This window comes from Artemia franciscana, chromosome 7 (assembly GCF_032884065.1).
Source record: "Artemia franciscana chromosome 7, ASM3288406v1, whole genome shotgun sequence".
NCBI lineage: Eukaryota > Metazoa > Arthropoda > Branchiopoda > Anostraca > Artemiidae > Artemia > Artemia franciscana.
In genome coordinates this window covers 34,147,032-34,167,465 of record NC_088869.1, presented here as the reverse complement: position 1 = coordinate 34,167,465, position 20,434 = coordinate 34,147,032, and the positions used below count along the sequence as shown (strand labels likewise).

Below are 20,434 nucleotides of genomic sequence, written 5' to 3'. Positions count from 1 at the left end.
AATCGATAAAACGGAAAAAATAGTCGGCGCAATCCATATTTCTTTTTTCTTTTGTATATTTTTCAAGTCTTCCTGCTTAAAACCAAAGTGCATATTCAACGTTAAAAAAAAATAAAATAAAAATAAATTATTTCTATTTTTATGCCCTGGGACAACGCTATGGTATACTTTTTGAGAGATGATGTCATTGAGACCATGCTATTATTTTGGGTATTGAAAGGGAGGAACCTATGGAAGAGAAGAAGTCAGAAGCAGAGACTAGTAAAGGAGGAAGCCACGCCTAAAAGGCGTGTGAAGTCTATAGACTTGTAACTAAAACTATTCGAAAACACGAACTGAATACTACTGAAAAACTGGTATTTATTCGTCAAAGAGTGAATAAAACAAGTAAAAAATATTTTTAGTTTATGCAACATTTATCTGAAAAATCGGTTCAAATAGACGGACTTGTTATAATTTCCTATATTTCTAGAATTTTATAGAACTTGGATTTGACTGAAAACACAAAACCAACAAAAGAAAACAAGCTTAATAGCAGAAAACTCTTCAACTAGCGTACAGATCTATAAAAAAAGAAGCAAGCTCAGGTTTCAGAATAGTGCTAATTTTTCAGATCTCTACAAATATACGGTAATAATCAGTCATAATAATATTCAATTTAATAATATCTAGGTAATAATAGTGTGTTTATTTGAACCAGTTTTTCAGATATATTTTTCATAAACTGCCAAGCAATGAGTATTTTTCGTATTTTCAACTTCACTCTTCAATTCCATCAGAAAAAGTTTCACATTTTGGATTTCTTTTTTTCGTTTTAGATTTTAAAAATATACACAATAAACTTTAAAAAGAGATCTTTGTCTAACTTAGGCGAAGAAACTAAAGAAATCAACATTCGTTTCTTGTCAAAATAGACCTTTAAATATTTGTTCTAATTCACACCTAACTTAAACATTGCCTAAAAAAATATGCAATTTTGTCACATAAAGAATAAAGTGGTATATTTTCACTGGTACCTTTAAGGGGTTACACATAAAAACTTACAAAAAAGGATAAAGATCCTCCTGAGACATTGCCGGCGTATAGGGAGTCGAGTCGACGATTCAGTTGCTGAGTGTTTTTACAGGGACAAGTAGCAAGCTTGTAGCCCAACCTTGCTGCAGTGGGGATCAAATCCGGGTGTTCCATATTGCCAAGAGAGCATCAATCCACTGTGCTACAACAATAAAAACTTTAAGTGCTTATTAAATTCTCTCCAATATAAAATATTTAAATTTTGAACATTATTTTTTACCAGTTAATTCAAAAGCCTGTGTAGCACAGGGGATTCAATTAATTCATGAAAAAAGTCTGATATTCTTGATGTGGTAATTTATAATGTAAGTAATATTCCAAAAATCAGTTAGAGGTGATATTTCAAGGAATATGACAAGATTCATTCAAATTTGACATCATTAACCAGAAAAGTAACTTTTCAAAAGATTTGTGTGTTCAATCATCTTTTATGTGAAGATGACGTCTTTTTCTATTGAAAACTATTGGTTTGTCAAGATGGGGAAGCGACATTTCAGAGAATGGCTTAACGGAGTCACTCAAATATGACATCATGAACCACAGAAGTAGCTTTTAAACATACGTGTGTTCTATCATCTCGTATATGAAGACACTGTTTTTGGCGATTAAGAAACATCGATTTTATCAAGCTGGGGGGGGGGGGACATCCTGTATACAGTCTTAGAAAATGAAAATTCAATTGGCTACTAGAGTTTCTATTTTTTTTAATTTTGGACTCTTTGAAAAAAAATTTATGGTTGGTGGTACAAAATGGCAGAGATCTCTTTTTTACTTAAATAGGGTACTAGTTATGGCAACTTCCTTTCAAATTAGCCCAAAACTCCCCAACCACTGGTTCAGTAAGAACACCCGTGCGAAAAACTAACTGAATACCAATGGATTCACTAAGTTTTGTGATTTACTATATCCAGTGACAAACTAGAATCACTAAGTGATTGAACTAAGTGAACAATGACACTTTGTCACTATTCTCTTGAGGCATTTTGATGTTCAAAATCACAGCTATGGTGTCGTCTCTTTGTCAATTTTTCAATCAAGCAAACATTTTATTGTTCTTAATTCTTTTAGAATTAAGAATGTTCTTAGAATGTTCTAGAATGTTTTAGAATGTTCTTAATTCTTTTCGTCCTCGATTATCACAATGAAATATCGACATTTCGAAGAAAAATCGATATTTTATTGCAGGTAGAGATGACGGAAATTGTTTTGGGAGGTGTTTCATCATAAAAGCGAAAAAAAACGAATTATACTAGAATACCAAAGTAATCGTAGAAAAATACAATGTCATAAAAAATATCACCTTAAATCATGCATTTTCCTCTGCTTATATGAATGAACAACAAATAAATATTGAAGCGAGAACATGTCCTGAAGAACCTGTCTTGATACATCGACTAAATCATGCATAAGGGGTTTTATACCTTATTATAAGGTATTAATGTGGTACTTATAGTTATTAAATAAAAAAAACAAGTTTTTTAAATGAAAGTAAGGAGCGAAATTAAAACTTAAGACAAACAGAAATTACTCCGTATATGAAAGGGGCTTTTCCTTCTCAACGCCCCGCTCTTTACACTAAAGTTTGACTCTGTCTCTCAATTCTTCTTTTTAAAACAGTAAAAAACTTTAGCGTAAAGAGTGGGGCGTTGATGAGGAAGCAGCCTCTTTCATATACGAAGTAATTTCTGTTCGTTTTAGGTTTTAATGTCGCTCCTTACTTTCAGTTAAAAAAACTTGTTTTTTTTATTTAATAAACCATTAGATTAGGGTCTTGTTCTCTAAAGAAGTAACTAAATCGTTTTCTTTTGACCCCATCACGTTTGACTGAGATTAAGCCTATCTAGTAAATGTAGCACAAAGAAATTGACAAAGTATGAAAACAATGAATTGTACTTTAACAGTCAAACACTTCTAGCATCGAACTGCAAGTATAAAGTGATTCCTGCCTATAGTAACCGAAACTCTATACAGACAAGAGCTAAGAGCTCATATGGCACTTGTTACGAGGCGAGAAGAACCAAGAGCCAAGAGATCATATGGTATGAGCTCTAACAAAATTCTATGAATCAATACATTGATTTAAAAAGGAAAATAAAAGGCTTAATGCTGGTCAGGATTTAAAATAAGAGCTCTGAGTCACGATGTCCTTCTAAATATCAAAATTCATTAAGATCCGATCACCCACTCGTAAGTTATAAATACCTAATTTTTTCTAATATTTATAGATATTAATAATAATATAATATTAATAATAATAATAGATAATATTAATAATAATAGATGGTCGAATCTGGGAAAACGACTTTATCAAGTCAAATTGCAACAGACTCGCCAAATCACTGAACCCCTCCCCCCAACTCCTCCAAAAAGAGCGAATCCAGTACGATTCTGTCAATCACGTATCAAGGACATTTGTTTATTCTATCCACCAAGCTTCATCCCGATTCCTCCACTCCAAGTGTTTTTTCCAGGATTTCCCCCTACAACTCCCCCCAATGTCAAAAGATCTGGTCGGGGTTTGAAATAAGAGCTCTGAGACATGAATTCCTTCTGAAAATCAAATTTCATTAAGATCCGATCATCTATTCGTAAGATAAAAATATCCCAATTTTCACGTTTTCCAAGAATTCCCCCTCCAACTCCCCCCAATGTCACAGGATCTGGTCGGAATTTCAAATTACAACTTTAAAGCACAAGATCCTTCTAAATATCAAATTTCATTAAGATCTGGTCACCCTTTCGTAAGTTACGAATACCTCAATTTTTAAAATTACCCCCCCCCCCCCAATTCCACCAAAGAGAGCAGATCCGATCCGGTTATGTCAGTCACGTATCTTAGAAAGGTTTCTATTCTTCCCATCCAGTTTCATCCTGATCTCACCGCTTTAAGTATTTTCTAAGATTTCCGGTCCCCCCAACTGCCCCCCCCCCCAATTACGCTTGATCCGATTGAGATTTAAAATAAGAGATCCGAGTTACGAGGTGCTTCTAAATATGAAGTTTCATGAAGATCCGATCACTCCTTCGTAAGTTAAAATACGTAATTTTTCTTATTTTTCAGAATTAAACCCCCCCCCCCCCCAATAGAGCGGATCCGTTCAAATTATATAATCACGTATGTATGACTTCTGTTTATTTTTCCCACCAAGTTTCATCCCGATCCCTCCAATCTAAGCGTTTTCCGTGATTTTAGGTTCCCCCACTAAAACTTCCCCCAATGTCACCAGATCCGGTCAGGATTTAAATTAAGAGCTTTGAAACACGATATCCTTCTAAATATCAAATTTTATTAAGATCCGATTACCCGTTCGTAAGTTAAAACTACCTCATTTTCTCTAATTTTTCAGAATTAACCCCTCCCACAAGTACCCCAAAGAGAGCAGATCTGTTCCAGTTATGTCAATCATGTATCTAGGACTTGTGCTTATTTTTCCCACCAAGTTTCATTCCGATCCCTCCACTCTAAGTGTTTTCCAAGTTTTAGGTTTCCCCCTCCCAACTCCCCCCCAATGTCACCAGATCCGGTCGGGATTTAAAATAAGAGCTCTGAGACACGATATCCTTCTAAATGTCAAATTTCATTGAGATCCGATCACCCGTTCGTAAGTTAAAAATATCTCATTTTTTCTAATTTTTCAGAAGCCCCCCCCCCCCAACTACCCCAAAGAAAGCGGATCCGTTCCGTTTATGTCAATCATGTATCTAGGACTTGTGTTTATTTTTCCCACCAAGTTTCATCCCGATCCCTCCACTCTAAGTGTTTTCCAAGTTTTAGCTTCCCCCCTCCCAAACCCCCCCCCCCCCCCAATGTCACCAGATCCGGTCGGGATTTAAAATAAGAGCTCTAAGACACGATATCCTTCTAAACATCAAATTTCATTGAGATCCGATCACCCGTTCGTAATTTAAAAATACCTCATTTTTTCTAATTTTTCAGATTACCCCCCCCCCCCCCCAACTACCCCAAAGACAGCATATCCGTTCCGATTATGTCAATCATGTATCTGGGACTTGTGCTTATTTTCCCCATCAAGTTTCATCACGATCCCTCCACTCTAAGTTTTTTTTCAAGATTTTAGGTTTCCCCCCTCCAGCTCCCCCCAATGTCCTCGGATCCGGTGGGGATTCAAAATAGAAACTCTGAGACACACTATCATTCCAAACATCGAATTTCATTAAGATCCCATCACCCGCTCATAAGTTAAAAATACTTCATTTTTTCTATTTCTTCCGAATTAACCGGCCCCCCACTCCCCCCCCAGATGGTCAAATCGGGAAAACGACTATTTCTAATTTAATCTAGTCCGGTCCCTGATACGCTTGCCAAATTTCATCGTCCTAGCTTACCTGGAAGTGCCTAAAGTAGCAAAACCGGGACCGACAGACAGACCGACAGAATTTGCGATTGGTATATGTCACTTGGTTAATACCAAGTGCCATAAAAAGACTTTTAATAGAAATATATCCATAAATAAATTCTATTTCTGTGGTGATTTGAAACGTGTCATGAAGCACTATGAAGAGCGTTGAGCCTGAAAGAAAATGCCCTGACTTTTGAGAAGGACCACACATCTCCAAAAGAGTGAATGGTCTTATTTAAAATTACATGATCAAATTTATCATGTTATGAAACACTATTGCATTGCTATTGAGCTCTGATTCACAAAAACATGAAATCAGTAACACAAGAAGAATAAGCACGGATGGCTTTTTTTTTGGTTTCTTGTTGGTTCTTCCCCATGAGTGATCGTATTGAGCAGATGATCCAAGGAAATTGGGAGAGGAATCATTTGAGTGCAAATTATATGGTCTAACATTTTATTAAGTTGGAAAAAAATTGTATCACAGTAATATTTAGTTTCCCCTCATCTTGTGGAACAAAATTAAATAAAAAAACAAGTTTTTTTTTAACTGAAAGTAAGGAGCGACATTAAAACTTAAAACGAACAGAAATTACTTCATATATGAAAGGGGCTGCTCCCTCCTCAACGTCCCGCTCCTTACGCTAAAGCTTAACTCTTTCTCTCAACTCTACATTTCAAACAGTAAAAAACTTTAGCGTAAAGAGCAGGACGTTGAGGAGAGACCAGCCCCTTTCATATAAGAGGTAATTTCAGTTCGTTTTAAGTTTTGATGTCGCTCCTTACTTTCAGTTAAAAAAACTGTTTTTTTATTTAATTTCTGAACGTTTTTGAATTAATGCATGGTTTGTTTTGGCTCTCCGCAGATGAATAATTAAAACGAAATTTGCATATTTTTTTGGCTAAATGGCTTTCTCATAGTTTTGATCGAATGATTTTTGGAAAAAGGAGTGGCAGAGGAGGCCTAGTCGCCCCCCCCCCAGTTTTTTGGTTACTAAAAAGGCAACTAGAACATTTAATTTTTTACAAACGTTTTTATTAGTAAATGATATACTTAACTTACGAATTAGCCTGCGTAACGAACTTTTGTAGTCGTATGTTTTTATTACGTATATGAGGGAGTTTACCCCCTCAGCAGTACCTCGCTCTTTACAACAAAGCTTAAGTTTTGTTCTAATTCCTTAAGAATGACCCCGGAATCACAAAGGCCGTAGAATAAATAGTTGAAACTACTGAAAATACTTTAGCGTAAAGAGTGAGGTATTGAGGAGGGGACGAATCCCCTGATATGCGTAGTAATTTTTGTTCGTTTTAATGCTGCTCCTTACTTTTAGATGAAATTTTTTTTTCATTTTTATTTTTCTATTGTTTTTTTTAATAATGCTAGAAAACCCTTCATGGAAGTTTTCTTCCCCCATGACAAATTACTCCATGGTAAATTCCCCCAATATATCCCCCTCTTCTTGACAACTCCCCCCCCCTACCAAAAAATCCCTCTGAAAACGTCTGTACACTTCCCAATAACCATTACTATACGTAAGCACAGGTCAAAGTTTGTAACTTGTAGCCCCTCCCACGGGGACTATGGGGGAGTAAGTCGTCCTCAAAGACATAGTTTTAAGGTTTTTCGACTATGCTGAATAAAATGGCTGTCTCATAATTTTGATCCGATGACTTTGGGAAATTATTAGCTTGGGAGGGGGCCTAGATGCCCTCCAATTTTTTTGGTCCCTTAAAAAGGGCACTAGAACTTTTATTTCCGTTAGAATAAGCCCTCTTGCAACATTCTAGGACCACTTGGTCAATACGATCACCCCTGGAGAAAAAAAAAACAAACAAACAAATAAACACGCATCCGTGATCTGCCTTCTGGCAAAAAATACAAAATTTCACATTTTTGTAGATAGGAGCTTGAAACTTCTACAGTATGGTTCTCTGATACGCTGAATCTGATGGTGTGATTTTCGTTAAGATTCTATGACTTTTAGGGGGTGTTTCCCCTATTTTCTAAAATAGGGTAAATTTTCTCAGGCTCGTAACTTTTGATGCGTAAGGCTAAACTTGATTATATTTAAAATCAGCATTAAAATGCGATTCTTTTGATGTAGCCTTTGCTAACAAAATTCCGTTTTTTAGAGTTTTGGTTACTATTTAGCCGGGTCGCTCCCTACCACAGTTCGTTACCACGAACTGTTTGATTAGCATCTTAACCCAAGAGGGACAGCAAACCATCAATTAAATTCTGAGATTTCCAATCAATAAAAAAAATCAAATAATGAACTTCCCAGTTTCAGTGGCAATAATAGCACGCGGTGGTGGTATTGGTTCCTAAGGATGCACGTAATCCACCAAAGACAAACACTTCATATAGACCTTTAGGATGAGGGGATAAATGCCTTAAAGCATTTTTTTTCCTAAAATTTTTCTAATTCGCTGTAAGCCTTGGGTTGGGTATTTAAAGGGTTTTTGGGAAGGGAGGGAGCTAGGAATGAATTTCAAATCTCCTTCCATTCCTTAGAATATTTTGAACTAAGCACGCAATGTGAATATTACAGGGTGATAGACACAATCTAATTACAGGATTTTTTTTTAACATAAAAGATTAGGCTCATGTGCTTTAAAGGCTCAAAAAGTGGAAAATTAGGAAGAGGCATCGTGAAAACCACATAGAGATTTCCCAGATGAAGGGGGTAAATACTATAAGCAGCTTTGTTTTTATTAAAATTGCATGGGAAAGACTCCTGATTTTTCTGTTTATATGCTTTTTTATTCTTATGATTACTGACGCAAAAAGTGGAGAGGTGGTAAAGGTGCGGTGTCACGATTGCCACGAGGAGATTTACAATATCCAATAGAGGGGGCGGGTATAAAATGCTAACAGGACATGCTTTTAATGAAAGTCTAAATGAGAATACTCCACATTTTCCTGTTATAATCTTTATTTAATTTCTTCTTGTTTCTCAATTGGCAGTAACCCAGTGCTCCCCCACCCTGCTTTTGTCAAAAGGAGACATCACTTAAAAAAAAAAGTTACCAGAAGAATTAACCTGGAAAACCAGGAAATAATAAGCCTATATTTCAAAAATATCCGCAGATTCACGATTATTATTTCATAAATCTTATGAATTCGATTAATATAGAAATTTTGATAAATACTTGAGCTCTTTTTCAGGGATGATTACCATTCTCGGAAGATTTCTATAAGAACCTAAGCTTTAATATAGGAAACCGAGATTGGTAGAGGGAATAGTAGCCTTAATCTCATTTAAGAGAGCCTTTGATCAAGCAGCTCGTAGTAACAAAGTTTAAGTGAAAAGTGAGTCATGTGAATTAATAGAGACCCGAAAGTAGAAAAAGAGACGTTTTGATCAAAATATATGCAGCAACAAAATCTATTATTTACATAAATTCTAACCATTTAAGACTTGTTAACTTTAAAGTAACTCAAAAAAATTTATTAGAAAATGAAGATTTGTATAATTTAGAAAAAGAAATTGCATTATTCCCAAAACCACGTGGTTATCGTAGAAATTATACAGTGAAATGCAACTAGTAACTAGGAACCCAGGGCTAGCATAAAAATAAAATAAAAACCCTTACTTTTTATACTTTTCTTCCAGAGAAGTATGGCCATGCATAGTATTGTCTGCACGCTGCAGTTACAAATTTTTAAAAGAGAGTATATTTTAATAAACTTTTTAAAGATCTAGTATTAAAGTACCAAAAGAGATTATATGTCAAGAAATTTCAGGATTTAACCCGTAAAACAAGAATTTTGGCTCGAATAGGGCTAAAACCTTATCGAAAAAATTCTGAAAACTGTTGAAAGTGTATTTATATAGCATCATTTTTTAGTCTGGTATGGCATTCCTCTCTAAAAATTCGTGCAGTTCATAAAAATAAACCGATATTAAAGACCAGTTACCAATAAAATTAATAGCGATAGGATATCAAATTTGTTTCTTGGCCAATTGATTCTGTCGTAGAGACTGGAGGAGGAGATGTCTATCCAAAATAAAGTTTTTGAGGCTCATATTTTCAAACTTCAAATCCTATATCGTGACGAGCAGTAAACTAGGAGTAACCTTTATCAAGCTATGCCAAAACACTAAAAAACAGAAGCCTAATACCAATGTACATAAGCCTACATAAAAAGGATTTGCTTAATGCTCCTTAAATCTTGACGAAAATTGCTTTATCAAATTCAATATTCCCGGGGCCCTCACTAGAGTTCAAGCCCCACATTCAAAATACAAAACGTTGCTTCTTCCCAGGAAAAGAATGTTATGGATCTGAGTAAACGTACTTTGTTGTTTTTCAAACAGTTCGTGGTAACGAACTGTAGTAAGGAGCGACCCGGCTCAATAGTAACCAAAACTCTAAAAAATGGAATTTTGATACCAATAGCTACATCAAAAGAATCGCATTTTAATGCTGATTTTAAATATATAAGTTTCATCAAGTTTAGTCTTACCCATCAAAAGTTACGAGCCTGAGAAAATTTGCGTTATTTTAGAAAATAGGGGGAAACGCCCCCTAAAAGTCATAGAATCTTAACGAAAATCACGCCATCAGATTCAGCGTATCAGAGAACCCTATTGTACAAGTTCCAAGATCCTATCTACAAAAATGTGGAATTTTGCATTTTTTGCCAGAAGGCAGATCACGGATGCGTGTTTATTTGTTTTTTTTTTTTTTTTTTTTTTCCCAGGGGTGATCGTATCGACCCAGTTGTCCTAGAATGTTGCAAGAGGGCTCATTCTAACGGAAATGAAACGTTCTAGTGCCCTTTTTAAGTGACCAAAAAAATTGGAGGGCACCTAGGCCCCCTCCCACGCTAATTATTTTCCCAAAGTCAACGGATCAAAATTCTGAGATAGCCATTTTATTCAGCGTAGTCTAAAAACCTTATAACTATGTCTTTGGGGACGACTTACTCCCCCACAGTCCCCGTGGGAGGGGCAACAAGTTACAAACTTTGACCTGTGCTTACAAATAGTAATGGTTATTGGGAAGTATACAGGCGTTTTCAGGAGGATTTTTTTGGTTTGGGGGAGGGGTTGAGAAGAGGGGGATATGCTGGGGGAACTTTCCTTCGAGAATTTGTAATGGGAGAAGAAAATTTCCATGAAGGGAGAGCAGGATTTACTAGCATTATTTAAAAAAAACAATTAAAAAATAAAAGTGAAAAAGCTTTTTCAGCTGGAAGTAAGGAACAGCAATAAAACTTAAAACAAACAGAAATTATTACCCATATGAGGGGCTCACCTCCTTCTAATACCTCGCTCTTTACGCTAAAGTATTTTCGGTAATTTCAACTACTTATTCTACGGCTTTTGTGATTCAGGGGGTCATTCTTAATGAATTGGGATAAAATTTAAGCTTTAGTGTAAAGAGCGAGGTACTGACGATGGGGCAAATCCCCTCATATATGTAATAAAAACATGAGAATACAAAAGTTCTTTACGTAAGCTAATTTATAAGTTACTTAAATCTTTTACCAATAAAAAGATTCGTAAAAAATTAAAAGTTCTAGTTGCCTTTTTAATTAACCAAAAAATCGGGGGGCAACTAGGCTTCGTCCCCCGCTCTTTTTTTCTCAAAATCATTCGATCAAAGTTATGAGAAAGCCATTGAGCCAAAAAAAAAAAAATATGCAAATTTCGTTTTGATTATTCCTCTGCGGAGAGCCAAAATCAAAACATGCATTGATTCAAAAACGTTCAGAAATTAAATAAAAAAAAACAAGTTTTTTCAACTGAAAGTAAGGAGTGACATCAAAACTTAAAACGCACAGAAATTACTTCGTATATGAAAGAGGCTGCTTCCTCATCAACGCCCCGCTCTTTACGCTAAAGTGTTTTACTGTTTTAGAAAGAAGAATTGAGAGAAAGAGTCAAACTTTAGCGTAAAGAGCGGGGCGTTGATGAGGAAGCAGCCTCTTTCATATACGAAGTAATTTCTGTGCGTTTTAAGTTTTGATGTCACTCCTTACTTTCAGTTGAAAAAACTTGTTTTTTTTATTTAATCAGTTTCATAAGACCGTACTGGCCATTGTCCGAATCTATGGTCACTCAAAAACTCAAAGGAAAGAACACTCAAAACGAAAGTTGAGGGAACACTAAAAAATAATGTTGAAGCTATAGTATCCTTCTTAACTAACCAGAATGATTGAACGGCAGAAAAGTGCATATTTTCGCTTAAATATGAACAATAAAGGTTCTAACCAAATTTATCGTTTTTTGACCTAATCTTCCAATTATATGTATCAAATCAAGTGAGTTTCAGCCAAAAATAATATTAGTTCTTGATATGTTTGTGAAAGTTTTTGATTCAGTTAATCTTTGAGCGATGTAGAAGACTCTGTGGCACTGTGGAATCCTAATGTAAATTTCAAGGATGATCAAGTCTTGTGCAGATGTATCAAGAGCAGCCTTGTTAAGTACAGACCAAAGATAGTCTGACGGGCTGGTTAGCTGTAGCGTTTGGTGCAATGAAAGTTTGTTTTTTGTTCTCAATCCCATTTGCAATGGTCATTGAGTTTGTTTTAAGATTAGGCAGCATCAGTTTTGGCATAGAACTGATCACTAAGAAATCGTTTTATGACAGTAGTTTTGCCGAGGACGTAGCCCAAATGGCTTATCTTAAAAGAGACGTGAAATAAGACGAAGTCAATGTAGAATAGCAGCATAACTATGCTTGTAATAGATCCAAAGTTGGAGATACAAATTTGAAGAATGTGAAAAATTCAAAAACCTATGAAGTACATCAGCTCAAAATTGGACTCGTAAAATAGCTTTGCAATAAGTATTTATGACTGAATTTGTAGCAATCTTTTGATTGTGTGAAGTTTCGAGATGCAGTAAATATTCACTGAAGCTAAAAATGTCTCTATTCATGTCATTTTCTACCGATCCATGAATGTGAATCCTAGACTTTATTTAATACTGATTATAAAATGCATCCCCGGAACTATGGTGAAGTCACTGATAGTAGGAAGAACTTGGTATGCACTTGAAAATGAAGCGAGAGTTCCGTGATCATCCATGAGCTATTTATGGAATTTTGGCTTACGATCATCAGATATGAAGATCTGTTGTTGATGTTTTTAAGCCTTTGGGCCTGGATGGAACTTAGTACAAGCAAGTATGGGGCCAAAATTCTGTCAAGCAGAAATCTGAGAGGGTCAATCGGTTCAGAATCATAAAAAATCTATTTACATACCTTCTTAGACGAAAAGCCAAAAACAAACAGACAAAGAAAAGTATATTCGAACGAGGAAGGTTGTCTGCCCGTAAAACAGAATAACAAAGGATAAAGCGAATATTTCGGCAAGGACATCCAACAAGCCTTATTCAGTGCTAAATAATAATAAATGCTTTATCATTTTAAGAAGCCAACTAACAAGAATCTGAAATAGAACTGTGACACTAAAAATAGTTTTCTGCTAAAGTTTTCTACAAATGCAAAATATTGACCATGCTCTCAATAATACTCAGACATTATTTTAAATTATTATTAACGTTTAAATACACATACCTAAGTACACATAAGCTTAGTATGTAGACTTGCAAATCATTCTATTGCTAAGTGCCTTTGCGTGCATTATGGGTTTTTTTCTGTCTGTTTTTTTTTTTTTTTTTTTTTTTTTTTTTCACCGAGAAAACTTATTATGAAAATACAACAGCATATAAGCCCTTATGTTTTGCTTTTAGTAATAACTGCCAACACAAAATATGGAAAATCTGAATCAGTATCCATTGAACGTATTGTTGAAAGAGCTGTTGGAAGCCGAACAGGTAGGCTATACTTTTACACCATTACAAAGAGTTTAATGTTAGGTAAGGGAAATGAAGAGCTTAGAATTTTTTCAAGAGGAGAATGATAGAGTAACACTGAAGATTATTCTTAACTGACTCATGAAAATATTTAAATTTATTTTGAAATAAGGGTCTATTTATTAAATTATGCAAGATCTGAAATTTTGAAAACCTGAATTTTGTTTCAAAATGAAGAAAATTTTACTGAGGAAAAATCTGCACAATGGAAGGGTGTCAAGACATAATTTTTTACTAAAAATGTTTTTAACATATTTTGATAGCAAAATTGTTCCCCTAATGTCTTAAAATTGTAAAAAAAAACTTGCTTGTCAACGCCTCTAAACATCATTATCAGTAAGGAAACCAGTAAGGTTATATCTCAGTTTTTTGTTCTTATTTGTGGTGTGTGGATATTTATGCCATCCTGATTTTTCTTTACGTATTGTAATCAGGTTGGTTTTCCTTTCAATATATATTATATCGATTTAGTACAAAAAAAACAAGAGTTGAAGGCACTTTTTCTTTGTCGTTGCAATAACTTTCCATTGTAACTCCCCTTGTTTAATAGTTTCAGAAGGATTTGATATTAGCTTGTATTTATTGAATCCAAGATCATTTTACAAGGTACAGGGAAAAAAAAACATGTCTGGAACCAATCAAAACGTATTCTCTTATACCACCTGAAAAATGAAGCAACTGTGGTTATATTAGAAAAACTTTGTCAAGCATAATTTATTTAAGTTTTATTTTGGTTTTGCTTTTTGAAATATAATGGTTATTTTAGGTACAATTTGATGGAATTTTTTGGCTTTTAATTTTTATTTAGGTGCTTTAAAATATATTCAAGTACTTAGAGATGACGTTTTGAAAGGTCTAGAAACCAAATTGAGCCACCACGATAAAACTAATAAAAAAAAAGCAGAAGCCATTCCTAATTGCGTACTTCTATTATATAGTTGGATTTTTTTTCTTTATTCTTCTTTTCATTGTTTTCTTTTCTTTAAGCTTTTGCTTGTTATTCCTGTTCATCTTCTTTTTAGCTTCTTTTTTGATGTTTTACTTTACACTAGCTTGAAGTACCCTAGTTTTCAAAGAGTTCGTCTTAACGAAGTGCAAGTAAGGAGTGACCAGGCTCAATGGTAACCGAAACTCTCAAAAACGAAATTCTGATGCTAGTAGATCCATCAAAAGAAATGAATTTTTATGCTGATTTTAAATAAATAGTTATCATCCAGTTTAGTCCCACCCATCAAGAGTTACATGCCTGAGAAAATCTTCCTTATTTTTGAAAAAAGGACGAAACGCCCCCTAAAAATCATAGAAACTTGATGAAAATCACACCATCAGGTTCAGCGTATCAGACAACCCTACTGTAAAGGATTCAGGCTCCTATCTACAAAAATGTGGAATTTTTTTATTTTTGCCAGAAGAAAGATCACGGATGTGTGTTTATTTTTTTTACCCGGGTTGATCGTATTAACTAATTAGTCCTATAATGTCGCAAGAGGGCTCATTCGAATGGAAGTTAAAAGTTCTAGTGGCCTTTTTAAGTGACCAAAAAATTGGAGGGCAACTTGGCCCCCTCCCACGCTAATTTTTTCCAAAAATGACTAGATCAAAATTTTGAGATAACCATTTTGTTTACCATAGTTGAAAAATCTAATAGCTATTTCTTTGAGGATGAAAATGAGCATTACCCATTGTTTATGTATAATATTGGTTGTTGGGAAATACACGGATATTTTCAGGGGATTTTCCTGGGGGGGAGGGTCGTTAGGTGACTTACGTGGAAGGATCTTTCCATGGAGGAATGTTTCACGGGGTGAGATAATCTCCATGAAGGGGGGAGCTCAATTTCCCAGCATTATTTAAAAGAACAATCAGAAATTAGGTAAAAAAAACAACTAGTTTTTCAACTGAAAGTAGGGAGCTACATTAAAACTTAAAAGGAGCAGAAATTATTACGTATACGAGGGGTTTCACCCCTTCGTCAATACATTGCTCTTTACACTGAAGCATTTTCAGTAATTTCAAAAGAGCTATTTATTCTAATTAAACGGCCTTTGTGATTCAGGGGTCATTCTTAAAGAATTGGAACAAAATTTGAACTTAAGCGTAAAGTGTGAATAAGGAGTGACCCGGCGCAATAGTAAAAAAAAAAATAGTAAAAATCGTGACAGAAACTCTAAAACCAGAATTTTGATATTAATAAATACATCGAAATAATTTTCGGCTGATTTTAAACATATAAGTTTCATCAAGATTAGTTCTACTATCAAAATTTACGAGCCTGAGAAAATTTGCCTCAGTTTCGAATTAAGGGAGAAAAACCTTTAAAGGTCATAAATTCTTACTGAAAATCACACCATCAGATTTAACGTATCAGAGAACCCTATTATAGAGGTTTCAAGCTCTTATCTGGAAAAATGTGGATATTTGTTTTTTTTTCTGTCAGAAGAAAAGATCATGGATGCGTTTTTGTTTTTTTTTTTTTTTCCAGGGGTGATCGTAACAACCCAGTGTTCCTAGAGTGTCACAAGAGGGCTAGTTCAAACGAAAATTAAAAGTTCTAGTTCCCCTCTTAAGTGATCAAAAAATTGCCCCCCCACCCACTTTTTTCCAGAGTCACTGGATCAAAATTTTGAGATAGTCATTTTGTTCAGCATAGTGTAAAAATCTAATTACAATGTCTTTGAGGACGAAATAGCCTCCGACAGTCCCCAGGGGAAGGGCGGCTAGTTATGAACTTTACCCACTGTTTACATTCAGTATTGGTTATTGGGAAGTATAAAGATGTTCAGGGATTTTTTTTTTCTTGGGGGGGTTGCGGAGAGGGGCACGTGGGAGGATCTTTCCATGGAGGAATTTTTCATGCGGGAAGATAATTTTTCATGAAGGGAACGCTGGACTTCCCAAAAAAATTTCAAAAACGATCAGAAATTAAATAAAAAAGACACCAAATTTTTTGACTGAAAGTAAGAAGCAGCATTAAAGCTTAAAACGAACGAAATTATAACATTTATGAGGGGGGCTCGACCCCTTGGCAATACTTCATTCTTTACGCTAAAGTTTTTTTTAGTACTTTCAAAAGAGCTATTTATTCTAATTAAATGGCCTTTGTGATTCAGGAGTCATTCTTAAAGAATTGAAATTTTTTTTAACTTTAGCGGAAAGAGCGAGGAACTGATGAGGGGTCGAATCCCTTCATACACGTAATAATTTCTGTTGGTTTAAGTTTTAATGTTGCTCCTTACTTTTACTCAAAGGAACTTGTCTTTTGTACTTAGTTCTCTCTAGTGACTATGGTAACTTCAGTGTTTCCCGCAGTTTTAAAATACGGTTCTGGTGTTTGATAAGACGGGTCAAAAAATTTACTTTTTAGTGAGTCATAAAAGCTTAAGTGAGTGTGGTAGTTCCCCCTCAACAGAAAAAGAACACGGTAAGTAGTATCGATAATTTCAAATTAGTCCTGAGTATTCATAGCCTTGTATTTTTTACGTCCTAATAGGGGAACTAAATCTATTTATTGCTTCTAGTGGAGAAAATAATTGACGCTCAAGCGCAAGGGAGCAATAGAGTAACAATAATCGCTATCGCTATCGGAATCTTGTGTCTGATAATCATATCATTAGCAGCAGCATTTTTGGGTTGCAATAGGATAAGAAGTAATAGAAACAGAAGGACACAGAGAACACTAGTTGACCTAAAAGGTAAAAACACTTAATTAGTTGATTTTGCGTATATTTGAACTTTGAAAGCATGAGACATGTATCTACTTAAACCTGGAATCGCTTTCTAAATGAGGATTAAGTAATTTTTTATGCTTGATTGCGATGTCACTTACTATGCGATTCTTAGATTCTATAATTTTGAACTCAAACTTTGTAAGGCAAGTCAGGTCTATAAGATCATTTTAAGGCCTAGCCGAAGTTCAGACATTTTACTCCCTAGTCAATTCTTTTTCAGAGACAGCAACTCGGTCAAAGACAAAGCTATCAGTTTTCTTCGTCGCTTCAACTAAGACAAACCTGAGAAGGTTGAACTTAAGGGGACTCTCACTCAAAATTACGATTAGGCTCAGGTTATCCTTAGCAATTCTTCTTGTAATTATTTATACAACATAATTTTTATGGCACTTGGTATTTGCCAAGTGGCATATAGCGATCGCAAATTCTGTCGGTCTGTCGATCTCGGCTTTGCTAGTTTAGGCACTTCCAGATAAGCTAGGACGATGAAATTTGGCAGGCGTGTCAGGGACCAGCCCAAATTGAATTAAAAATAGTTGTTTCCCGATTCGACTATCTGGGGGGGAGTTGGGGACAGTTCACTTGGAAAAAGTAGAAAAAATGAGGTATTTTTAACTTATGAACGGGTGATCGGATCTTAATGAAATTTGATGTTTAGAAGGATATCGTGTCTCAGGGCTCTTATTTTAAATCCTGACGGATCCGGTGACATTTGTGGGAGTTGGAGGGGTAAACCTATAATATTGGAAAACGCTTAGAGTGGAGGGATCGGGATGAAACTTGGTGTGAAAAAATAAGTACAAGTCCTAGATACGTGATTGACATAACCGGAACGGATCCACTCTCTTTGGGGGAGTTGGGGGAAGGGTTAATTTTGAAAAATTAGAAAAAATGAAGGATTTTTAACTTACGAAGGAATGATCGGATCTTAATGAAATTTCATATTTAGAAGAACCTCGTAACTCAGATCAGTTATTTTAAATACGGACCGGATCCAGTGTCACTGGGGAGAGTTGGGGGAAATCTTGGAAAAGACTTTGAGTGAAGAGATCAGGATGAAATGTGGTTGGAAGAATAAGCACAAGTCCAAGATACGTGACTGACATAACCGGACCAGATCCACTCTCCTTGGGGGAGTTGGGGAGGGGGGGGGGGGGGGTAATTCAGAAAAATTAGAAAAATGAGATTATTACAAAGACCACACTGCCTTTCCGTGATGAAAGTATAACAGTTCAAAATAGGGATGAAACCTTTTAATCGACAGTGAACAGACATAAAAAATTTTAACTGGATATTTCGAACACATATACAGTATTCATCATCAGTAGTTTTACTGCTGATGATAAAAATTGTATATGTGTACGAAATATCCAGTTAAAAAATTTTATAACTATTCACTGTCGATTAAAAGGTTTTATCCCTATTTTGAACTGTTATACTTTAGAAAGATGATGTATTTTTAACTTACGAACGGGTGATCAGATCTTAATGAAATTTGATGTTTAGATGGATCTTGTGCTTAAAAGCTCTTATTTTAAATCCTGACTAGATCTGGTGACATTGGGACAGTTAGAGGGGGAAACCAGAAATCTTGGAAATCATGAAAATTGAGATATCTTTATCTTACGAATGGGTGATTGGATCTCCACACTCTTTGGAGGAGTTGGGGGGACGGGGTGTTAATTTGGAAAAATTAGAAAAATTGAGGTATTTTTAAATTAAGAACGGGTGACCAGATCTTAATGAAATTTGATATTTTGTAGGAACTCATGTATCAGTGCTCTCAACATAAATCCCGACCAGATCTGGTGACATTGGGGGTAGTTGGAGGGGGAAACCAGAAATCTTGGAAAACGCTTAGAGTGGAGAAATCAGGATGAAACTTGGTGGGTAGAATAAGCAAATGTCGCAGATATGTGATTGACGTAACCAGACTGGATCCGCTCTCTTTGGGGGAGCTAGGGGTTCCAGTGGTTTGGCGAGTTTGGTGCTTCTGGACGTGCTAGGAAAATGAAAATTGGTAGGTGTGTCAGGAACCTGCGTAAATTGACTTGAAAAAGTCGTTTCCCCCAATTTTACCATCTGGAGGCTGAAGGGAGAGGAAAAATTATAAAAAATGAAGTATTTTTTACTTACGAGTGGGTGATCGGATCTCAATGAATTTGGTATTTAGAAGGACCTCGTGTCTCAGAGCTCTCTTATTTTAAATCACGACCGGCATGAAGCCTCTGATTTTCCTTTTAAATCAGTCTATCGATTCTTAAAGTTTTGCTAGAGCTTTTGTCATATGAGCTCTTGGCTCTTCTGACCTCGTCACAAGTGCCATATGAGCTCTTTGCTCTTGTTTTATTTACATTTATTAACCGGTAGTTTGGTGCGCTACTTATTCTCCAGACTCTATTTAAACCGGTTACGACTAACTAATACTTTATTGAATCGCTCAAGAACAATCCGAGTGGTTAGTCCCATGGTCTAATTTATGCATTCTCACGCGCTCTGATTACAGCTGCATCTAGTCTTTTGAGTGGAATTTTTGACTTCGGAACACAAATATGTAAAGTATTTGAAGGGAATGCAGCCAGCAAGTATATATTATGGGAATAAGTTTCTGATTGTTGAATAGAATATCTTTTGCTCTATTTTTTGATACTCCACAACAACAGTTTCAAGTGTAGTAATCTAGAATGCAAACCCGACACAGGTTTTATAATTATTTTGAAATTACAAAAATAATTTTCGGCTTTAAGATTTGATTGGATCAAAATTTTCACCAGATTTTTATTTATTGGATCAAAATTTTCACCAGATTTTTATTTATATCTTTTAAAATAAAAACCGCTGAAATCACTAATTCAGGAACGTCAGGCAAACTTCAAATGTTTGTGTATGGGAGGTACAAGAAGATTCCTTGAGACCCTGCCTTAAAACTATTCGTATGATTTTACATATTGCGTAAAAAGCTGGATTGCTGCTGGGCCAGGTGAAAATTCCATGAAAAAATTACAATGGGTGGAGAGATTAAACCTAAAACGAATATAAATCACTATGAACAATGAATTAAAAATGTAACCAGATAGATATTACTGCGAGTAAGTGCTCCGTAATTTCAGTCGAAACACTTGCTTTTTTAATTTAATAAATAATATACTTTAACATTCATATAGCGTAATAATTATATCAGTTACGAATTAACTGTAACTAAAGTGCTCTCATTTTTACTTTTATTTCCCCTTTAGAAGGTTTTAAAAAAGCTGAATGTTTTTAAATGCAAGAAGTAAACTATGCTGAAAAGGGATGAAAAAAGACTAGAATAGGTAGAAACAATTAGATTATAAAAGGTAAGCCAACTTTCCCTCGCTGCCTGCTTTATAGTCTCCAGCTGAAGTTAATTTTCAGTTGGAAGAAAGGTCCAAATTGAGCGAGCAAAAATACT

General features: G+C 35.2%; 1 protein-coding gene across 1 annotated transcript in view; it reads left to right on the top strand.

The window, feature by feature from the left end:
- Positions 1-20,434, top strand: part of LOC136029195 (neural cell adhesion molecule 2-like) — a gene marked incomplete in the record, with an annotated part of 281,406 nt that overhangs the window by 193,230 nt on the left and 67,742 nt on the right. The window contains 2 exon segments of the mRNA XM_065707337.1: positions 13,151-13,234; positions 16,792-16,965. Of these exon segments, the coding sequence (XP_065563409.1) occupies positions 13,151-13,234; positions 16,792-16,965 (258 nt within the window).